Source organism: Rattus rattus, chromosome 9, assembly GCF_011064425.1.
Source record: "Rattus rattus isolate New Zealand chromosome 9, Rrattus_CSIRO_v1, whole genome shotgun sequence".
NCBI lineage: Eukaryota > Metazoa > Chordata > Mammalia > Rodentia > Muridae > Rattus > Rattus rattus.
In genome coordinates this window covers 59,558,431-59,568,279 of record NC_046162.1, presented here as the reverse complement: position 1 = coordinate 59,568,279, position 9,849 = coordinate 59,558,431, and the positions used below count along the sequence as shown (strand labels likewise).

General features: G+C 55.2%; 1 protein-coding gene across 1 annotated transcript; it reads left to right on the top strand.

Moving 5' to 3' along the window:
* Positions 1 to 697: 697 nt before the first annotated feature.
* LOC116908853 (keratin, type I cytoskeletal 42) lies at positions 698 to 7,962 on the top strand. Its single transcript, XM_032912292.1, has 8 exons — positions 698 to 1,159; positions 3,422 to 3,504; positions 3,612 to 3,768; positions 4,893 to 5,054; positions 5,594 to 5,719; positions 5,954 to 6,174; positions 7,538 to 7,587; positions 7,719 to 7,962. Exons 1-8 carry the CDS (start codon positions 698 to 700, stop codon positions 7,814 to 7,816), a joined length of 1,359 nt encoding a protein of 452 aa, XP_032768183.1. The 3' UTR covers positions 7,817 to 7,962.
* The last annotated feature ends 1,887 nt before the right edge of the window (positions 7,963 to 9,849 follow it).

Here is a 9,849-nt window from a genome sequence, read left to right as displayed (position 1 = left end):
TATAGCTGAAGAGGCAGGGATACGTTCACTGGCTTCTTGAAGATCTAAAGCTCCCTTTGGCCAGTGGCCACACTTCTTCTTTCTTAGTCAGGGACCCCCAAGGCTGAGGCTGTATCTTACCTCGAAAGCTTGGGATAGTTCTGAGACAGCCGAGGGCTCCCCAACTTAGACTGAGGGACCCTACCAAGACTATCATGTACCAGGGCAAATATCCACATCTTTCTCCCTGAGACCCTGGAGGCCAGGTAGGGACCAGATCTGCTGCTTCCTGGTTCCTGGGCCTGTGGAGCCTTGTTTGAGGCCCCTCCCTCTGCTCCTGGGCTAGATTCTTCAGACTCCCCCCCACCCCAAGAATGAGCTCAGGTGCCTAATTGTGGTTGAGGATGGAAGATCACCCTGCCCCGGGGCTACAGCCCCAATACCACCTTTGTTTTGGAACAGAACAATGGACCACTAAGAGGTTACCCATGCCCAGGCTGGGCAGACCCAAGAGGGGGCCTCAGGACACAGGGATGAAATACACAAGTCCAGCCCAAGCCTCAGGCCGGGCGGCTGGCTGTAACTGAGACAAATTACAAGGTTGGGGTTTTGGCTTGGACTTCAAGGAGCAAGGGCTCAGTCTCCCTTCAGCCTGGCTATAAAGGGTAGCCCAGGGTCTCCATCCAGTCCAGACACCGTTACTTGACCAGACGATAACATGGCTTCCACTACCAGCATCCGCCAATTTTCAACCTCCGGCTCCGTTAAGGGCCTCTGCGCTCCTGGCATGGGGTTCTCCCGGATGTCCTCCGTCCGTGTTGGGGGTGCCTGCCGGGCTCCCAGTCTCTTGGGAGGTGGCAGCTGTAGCAATATGTCGGTCACCTCCTCCCGCTTCTCAGCGGGCTTAGGAGGCGGCTACGGTGGTGGCTACACTTGCAGCCTGGGAGGGGGCTTTGGCTCCAGTTTTGGTGTGTCGGATGCCCTTCTTGGGGGCAGCGAGAAGGAGACCATGCAGAACCTCAACGACCGGCTGGCCACCTACTTAGACAGGGTGCGCGCCCTGGAGGAGGCCAACACTGACCTGGAGGTGAAGATCCGTGAGTGGTACAAGAAGCAGGGCCCCGGGCCTGCTCGTGACTACAGCCCCTACTTCAAGACCATAGAGGACCTGCGGAACAAGGTGGGAACCTCCTACCACCTTGGGTTGTCTGCTCAAGGTCCATACTCAGAGCAGAAGACCTCCTCCCCACCATAGACCTCCACCATTCGGCCATTCACACCTCTCTCTCTCTCTCTCTCTCTCTCTCTCTCTCTCTCTCTCTCTCTCTCTCTCTCTCTCTCTATTTTTTTCTCCCCCCCTTCCCCCCCCTCTCCCCCCCCCCCCCCCCCCCCTCTCCCTCTCTCTCTCTCCTCTCTCTCTCCTCTCTCTCTCTCTCTCTCCCCCTCCCCACCTCTCTCTCTTTTCTCTCCTCTCTCTCTCTCCCCTCTCTCTCTCTCTCCTCTCTCTCCTCTCTCTCTCTCTCTCTCCCCTCTCTCTCACACACACACACACACTCTCTCACACACACACACACACACATCTGGAATAACCCTGAGCCTGCAGGGGTATCCCAGGCTGTGTGGTCTTTGGGAACTCTCCAAGAAGATGGAGGAGGACTTGTCTCCTCCCACAGAGCTTATCTGGGGTGGGTGATAGAGGAAAGATGGGACAGCTTCAGGATGTTGAAGGCAGCTGTGGGCATTGCAGCTATAGAGAATAGCTTCGTAAAGGGTCTGGGAGGTGGACAGTGTCTGGCATGGCTGCTACGACACTAGGCTAGGTATTGCCATATTTTTTACTGTCCTGTAGCCTCACCCTCCTTGATGGATGGCATGTCTTTCCTCCCAGAATCTTGATGTTCCTTCAACCCTTTGATGTTCAGTCCATGCCCTGTTTCTTGGGCTGATTTCAGAGTCTGTATGTTCTTGAGGCTGCATTAGGTGTGGGTCTCCCCCCCCCGTCCCATGATGACTCTTTTGGGGTCTGTTTTGCAACTGAGACTGGAAGCTAAACTGACCAAGGAGGACCCTCTCTCTGCCCTCTTGCACTTTCTTGACCTCTAAGAAAATGGCTCTGGTGTCTGTAACTGTGACCGCTCAGGTCTTAACACAAACCTGCTTTGGGAGGATCTGGGCACTGAGCCCATGGAAAGAAGAGGTTGAGGATCGCTGAGAGAACAGGCTTGCCGCAGACTGGGCCCAGGCACCTTCGAGGCTGACCCAGGCTCTAGGGTAGAGAGCCAGCCCTACGGCGGTCTAGTGAGGGGCTTTGTCTGCTCCTGCCCGGGTCCTCCGCCTGGCAGGGGATCCCTGTAATCTCCTTGGAGGCAGAGATCCTGGCTGTGCCAGATCAGATACCAGGCTTTGTTGGGGCAGCGGGGAACCCAGGGGAGTCCTGATGAGTCAGTGCTCTGCATTTTGGGGTTAGCCAACACTTCGCCATCATCCGCAGAGTAAAGTCCACCCCCCTTCCCTGGATTTCCATACCCTGCCTTCAATATTCTGGTTAGGCTTCCTGGACACATTGTATACCAGATACCTGGGTACACAGAAATTTCCAGGTCTCTGCAGGCTACAGATGGTGAGGCTGACCTCACCAGCCTGACCAGGTTGTTGCATGGAACTTAGGGCCTGGAGTAGGGTCTTGGAGAGGATGAGGTGGCCCTAGACATAGGATGGTTCCTATGTCTATGCTGTGTCAATGGGACATCTTCCTCCTGGGTCATCCTTAAACCATGACCATTTCCACCTAGCTCCTGCCACTGGGTGAGTACTCTCTCCCCCTTAACCCTACTAACGCTTTTGCTTGGGACCAGCCTTGGGTATTTCCAACAATTATGGACTTCCTGTATCTTCTCAGGCTCTGCCTTGGCTTTGAGAAGGGGCCGGTCATGACCTCATTAATCAATTAGTCATATAATTAGACAAATACACCCTGGGGGCTGACTGTGGGCCAGGCGCTGTGCCCAGGCTTGGGGAGACCAAAGAGAACCAGACGGGCATGGCCTTGTTCCAGTCCCATGTTGCTCGGAGTCCAGTGGGGGCACAATTAACCAAAAATGTAGAGGATACTGAGAATGTCCCAGAAATGGACATAGGCCACGAGGGAGACAGCAGGGAGATGAGGGGTTAGGGAGAAGCAGCACTATGTGGGGCAGTTGGCAGGTAGGGGTGAGCCCGGAGGGGAATTGAGCTGGGGATAAGGCCCAGGCAGCTTAGACCCCACGATGACAGATGGATACCTGTGTCTCTACGTCACCGTGTCATGTCCCACCACTCTGTGAGTAATTTGGGGGTGCTTGGCGGTTCCCGAAACCACAAGGCTGCATGCAAGCAAGGTACAGCAGCACCTTCTGTGGCTCTGTGGTGGGTACTTGCTCATGGAGTTCACCATCACCCACAGATCCTGGCAGCCACAATCGACAATGCCAGCATCGTGCTGCAGATCGACAATGCTCGCCTGGCAGCCGATGACTTCCGCACCAAGTGAGCCTGTGCCTGTGGGCTGCCCCGGGGAGCTGGTGGTGGGTTCCTGCTCTGCACACAGCACAAACATGGTGTGTGGACCATGTCCCCTGCCTCCAACCCTGCAGGTACGAGACAGAGCTGAATCTGCGCATGAGTGTGGAGGCAGACATCAACGGCCTGCGCCGGGTGCTGGATGAGCTGACCCTGGCCAGAGCTGACCTGGAGATGCAGATCGAGAGCCTCAAGGAGGAGCTGGCCTACCTGAAGAAGAACCATGAGGAGGTGAGGCCGGCACAGGAGACATCGGCTCCACAGAACTTCTGCAGGCTGGGTCTGTGTACTAGGTCCACATCGTACCATCAGTGGGTCCCTGGCCTGGTGCTGACCCTCAGTGGACCTTGAATGAAGTGGGGGGTTACGTGGGGTGGTTGGGAGGGGGTGGAGGATGTGGTGGGGTGCTCCTCCAGAGACTTCCTTCCACTCATCCCTGCAGGCTTGGCTGACCGTGTAGGAACAGCTAATTTACTAATGAGTGAATCAGGCTAACACACAGGGCTAATTATTCTAATTAATTATAACAAGGCCCATTTGCCCAACCTGACAACTGATTCACTACAGTTACTTCCACTTATACTGACAACATGGCGGGGAGAAGGAGGCTCTTGCCCTCCTCTTTTGGAAGCAAAGAAACCCTCAGAGAGGGTTAGGGACCTACCTAGGACTGCACAGTGACTTGACCTCATGCCTGTCTGACGTGTATTCATTCACGTGAGGGTCTGACTCCACCTCTCGGCAACTCCCCACCCCGACTCCTTTTTCTAGAGACTTCTGGGTTTTATGTCCCCAGAGGGCAGTCCAAGGATGGAGGTCTAAGACCCCACTTAGGACTCAAGCACTGTGCCCTTGTGGCTTCCTTCCCAGCTCAGCACTGCCTGTCCTGGGCTGGGGGAGTTTGATTCCCATGTGTAGGACACCCAAAAGATGCTTCCCTTAACTTTGAGGCTGAGTGCATAACTGCCCCTTCCCGCAAAACCAGTATATGGTTAATATGGTCTGGCTTGGACGGATGTCACCATAAGGTGCCTTGCCCCATGCTATAGGGTTGATGGCTAATGGACAAGGCTAGGGGTCAGGTAGGGTGAGGTTGTCTTTTCTTTCCTTCCCCGTCACTGGAGAACTTTCCGCTTCCTCTTATTTCACACGAATTTGAACGTAGGCGCTAGGCACACTTGTGTCAGGGTGTTTGCTGGGGGGAGATGGATGGAATCGGTTGAGTATGAGGCCTGTGTCGTTTGTGGTAGCTTTACGTGGGAGTTGCTGGTGCGGCTGTCTGCCTGCTTCCCCTGAGGACCAGGGTCTTTTCCCAGAATGACTTTGGGTTATCTCCTGCTGTCCTCTCTGCCCAGGAGATGAATGCCCTTCGTGGCCAGGTGGGCGGGGACGTCAACGTGGAGATGGATGCGGCCCCTGGTGTGGACCTGAGCCGCATCCTGAACGAGATGAGGGATCAGTACGAGAAGATGGCAGAGAAGAACCGCAAGGATGCCGAGGAGTGGTTCTTCACCAAGGTGGGTGGCCGTGGATGGCAAGTGCGCTCACCTGTGGTTGTGCGTGCTACCTGCTGGCATGGCTGGAGTCACTCTCAGACACATTGGGAACCACACAGACCAGTGCTTAGGCTTTAAAGAAGTCTGAAGTCTGGGGAAGCTCAGACACTCAGGCCTTTCCCTTGTGGTTATGGCTGTGGCCTGGGGAACTGATCCAGGCCACCCAACTTGGCTTAGGCTCCACCCACCACAGCTGTTCGCTGCATGTAGTCGTGCCTTGGATAAACACCTACTGAATGAACATTTGTGGGGTCTGGGGCAGTCACTGGCACAGCAGTAATCTCTGGCCTGCTCTAAGGTGTTCAGCAAGGATCCCTTGTGGGTTCTAGATACATTGTGTGTGTTCCTTGTGGACACAGAGGGGCTCTGGAAGCAGGCGCCTATGAGCTCCCCTGAAGTCAGGGAGGGGTAGTTCTGGAAGGATAGGGCTTAGGGACAGCCCCCATCCTCTGTTCCTTCTGAAAGCCTCCTTTAGTCTCCATGTTCGCCCTGCCTTCCAGACAGAGGAGCTGAACCGAGAAGTGGCCACCAACACGGAGGCCCTGCAGAGCAGCCGGACGGAGATCACGGAGCTCCACCGCTCTGTGCAGAACTTGGAGATCGAGCTGCAGTCCCAGCTCAGCATGGTGGGTCATTGTCTCTGTCCTGCCTGTTCCCGTCACTTCTGTTGAGCCCTATGTGGAGGACCAGAAACAACCTGTTCCGTCTGCCCCACGGGTCCCTCTCTGCCCCAGTTACTGCCCAACTGTTCTGGAAACACATATAAGTCCCTCGGATGGGACCGCACTCCCAGGTGGGTGTCGTCTTTGGGGGAAGGGCCCAGCTCTTGTCTCACTGTCAACCTGTCTCTTTGGCCACAGAAAGCATCGCTGGAGAACAGCCTGGCAGAGACAGAGGCACGTTATGGGGCACAGCTGGCGCAGCTGCAGGGCCTCATTAGCAGCGTGGAGCAGCAGCTGTGTGAGCTGCGTTGTGACATGGAAAGGCAGAATCATGAGTACCAGGTGCTGCTGGATGTGAAGACCAGGCTGGAGCAGGAGATTGCCACTTACCGCCGCCTGCTGGAGGGAGAGGATGCCCAGTGAGTGGGGGGTCTAGGCACCTACCAGGCTGGGTTGGACACTACTTTGTCCAAGGAATGTCAACAGTTTGACCTGAATGTGGAGCTGTGCAGGGGTGAAATGGACGGAAAAGGCACGGGTTTGACCGCGAAGATTATCCTGAGTACCATCTGAAAGCATGTAGACTAGATCTTGTGGGCTATAGGGAGACATGGAGCAGAACGGTGGCCATCTTTGGGAATGTTTGCTTTGGTTCTAGAGGGAAACATGGGCCAGAGTAGAAGTGGATGGGCAAGGGAGTGACAATCTCCAGAGCCAGGGGTGCGATTGTGTAGACAGAAGAGAAAGTGTGTGTGTGTGTGTGTGTGTGTGAAAGAGAGAGAGAGAGAGAGAGAGAGAGAGAGAGAGAGACACAGAGAGAGAGAGAGAGAGAGAGAGAGAGAGAGAGAGACACAGAGAGAGAGAGAGAGACAGAGACAGAGACACAGAGAGAGACAGAGAGAGACACAGAGACAGAGAGAGCATGGCACACACACACACACACAGAGACAGACAGATAGACAGAGAGACAGAGACACAGAGACAGAGAGAGCATGGCTCTCTCTCTCTCTCACACACAGAGAGAGAGAGAGAGAGAGAGAGAGAGAGTCAGACAGATAGTGAGAGAGACAGAGACACAGAGACAGAGAGAGCATGGCACACACACACACACACACACACACACACGGGCACGGGGTGGGGGTGGGGAAGAGCACATAGCTCACAGTTGATATGTAATAGACGCTGAAGGGATATGTGAAGGAGTGGGTAACAGTGATCCTTGGTTTCTGGTTTGGATGACTGGTCTAGTGTGACTGGTGACATCATTAGCCAGGGCAGGCTAAGTGATACTTTTATTTGGAGTTGGGAATGCTGATAAAAGTTTTTCATGGGTAGCCAAGAGTGTCCTGGAATCTCTATGGGAAGTCAAGTGTCCTAGGGTCTCCATGCTTGGCCACAGTTCTAGACTTTGCTTTCCAATAATGGTGAATTTTGTCTACAGCCCAACCAGTATCTCTTGCTTTAAAGGAAGGAGTCTTATTGGGCCTTTCAGGATATGGAAAATCCACTTGTGCAGTGTCTCCTTGTAAATTCTGGTTTAGTAGCCCACAGCCTAGCCACAAATGCCCTTGGCTATTTCTTTTTTCCCTGTTTTGAGGAGCCTATGGGATTTGGTCCTTCGTTTGTGCTGTTCTCTGTGAACTCCTAGACGTGATTTCCCAATTTGTGGGAACTCGCTTACTCTTTTTGGGGCCTCCTCAGCTGCTTACCTTTCCCAGAAGTGCTCCCAGGGTCTCCTTGCTGTGACACCTCTGGGCTGACAGGTCCCCCCTCTCCCTACAGCCTGGCTACTCAATATTCCTCATCCCTGGCTTCGCAGGCCTCCCGAGAAGGTAAGGGTCTAATCCTGTCCTGTATATGGGACATTGCGGGGAGATTGGGGGTGCTACAGCCTAGCTGGCAGTTTGGCTAGGGGCTCCTTCCTGCCTGAACCTCCCTATGACCCGTTCTCTGCCATCCGTAGGCACGGTGACCAGCCGCCAGGTGCGCACCATTGTGGAAGAAGTCCAGGATGGCAAGGTGGTCTCCTCCAGGGAGCAGGTGCACCGCTCCACCCACTGAGGTCCCTTTCCGCATGCGATGTGCCAGCCGCAGGGGCTTAGGCTGCAACTCCGTGCTTCTACTGCTGCGCTTGAACTCCCGTGAGCTAGCTGTTGCCCTCTGTGTATGCCTCGTGCTGCCCTGTAAGGAGAGGCCCCTTGGGTTGACCCCAGACATTCCTAATAAAGCTTTGAAGGAATCTGGTCCTTGAATTCGTCATTTGTCTGGTCATCGGCTCAGGCAGTGTGGGCTGAGCGGCTGGGGAGGGTTCACCTAAGCGTCTGGTATCGCTTGTCGCCTGCCTACTTTCTCTGCCCACTCCATCCAGGTTTGGGTTGTCTTGGAAGTCAAGAGGGGAGGAGATGGGAGGATTGAGGGTGGAAGCATGGAACATCCTGTCTTCTAAGACTCTGCCTCTGGGACTGGCTCCTGGTGCTGGTTCCTGGGAGGGCCTGCAGGCTTTCTGGGTACCACAGCGGTTAGAGAACACCTGCATTAAAACCAAGGGGCAGAGGTCAGGCTGGGAAAGACACTTTCTTGGAGTGGTCGAGGGCCTTGATGGATGAGGGGGTGGCAGCCTGGCAGTCTCAGCCCAAGAAGCCAGACCGGCTCTACTTGGCTCCCTGGGGGTGTGTGTGGGGTGGGGCGGCCGTGTGTTTGTGAGTGTGGGGGGCGTCCTGTTTGCTTTGGTGGCTTGGCAGCTCTGGGCTATTGGGGAAACCTCTCCCAGCTGCTGATGGGGGCTGTCTAGACCTGTCTGGGAGGAGGAACCCACTGGCAGTCTGAAACACGACCACATTCCGCCCAGCAGGCCTCCCAGGACCCTGGGACCTAGGGCTGGGTTTAGGATGGTGGGTGGGGCTAGGTGGAGCTGGGAGGTGAGACCTGTGGCCCACCCTGGGGAACCATGCTGTGGTCTTTGTCTTGGGGAACCTGGCATGAGCTGGGTGGGGTAAGAGTGTTAAGAAGGGATCTTTTTTTTTGTTTTTGTTTTATGTTTTCCTGACTGAGACCTGAGCAGTTCTATCCTTTCAGGTCTATCAGGATACAGGAGAGGGTAAGGGATGTGAGAGGAGCCCTCCCATTCACGGTCCCCACAGACTCTGTTTCACAAGGCACCCATCCTATAGGTAGCTCTGTTTGCATCCTCTGAAGTTTAGCTGAGTTCTTTTCTGCCTACCTGGCCCTGGAAGCTGCACTTGTGGAAAGAGTAGGGAAACATCTAGAAGGAAAGTCTGGGCTTTCTCAGGGATGAGGACAGTTTCAGAAAACAGGAGAATGAGCCTCATGCCAGGCTGTGTGCCTGGGTGTTGGGGCTGCTCCGAGGGGTGACTCCTGCTCAGAGGGGTGTTGTAGCCGAGTGACGAGCGAGGACGTACTATGCCAGCCCACAGCTTGAGTGAGCTGGGCCTGTTTGGACATTACATTCTTTGCTAAGCTCTGATTTCCTGCCGGGGTTGGCAATTGGAGGCTTGAGGTAGTTTCTGTGTTGCGTTGGTGGGCCTGGTGGGTTTAGGCCCGGGTCTCAAGTCAGGATGTACATCTGGTCTTTCTGATTCCCCAGTCCCCAGATCCAGGCTATTCACATGCGGGGAGTGGTGTGACAAGAAGGAAAGCCACCTCAGGTGTGTGGGGTGCCTAACTCCCCACCTCATTTCCCATCAAGCTGGGGTGGCAGCTGCCTGGGAGGGCTGGGTGGAGGTGACGTCACCAACTCCTCTTGTCCGTATTAGGTCATGGGAAAGCGTAGCTGGAGGGCCTGCCTGAATCACAGGTGACAGGCTTGAGACCAGAGAGAGAGACAGACAGACACACGCACATGCACACACACACACTCGATCATGACACCCAGTGCAGGGTTTGGTGAAATGAGGCAGAGCCCCGGTGGTGGGAGGGGAGGGGGCCCATAGCCACCTGGGAGCTGGCCGGTGTCCAGTGGTGATGAAAGCCCAGGGGAATGGAAAGAGCAGGGAGCCTGTTGCAATCGCTACGCCCACTGGCTGCCCTATAAAGGAAGCAGGCGAGCCCCAGCGCAGCACGCACCTTGGCGCCTC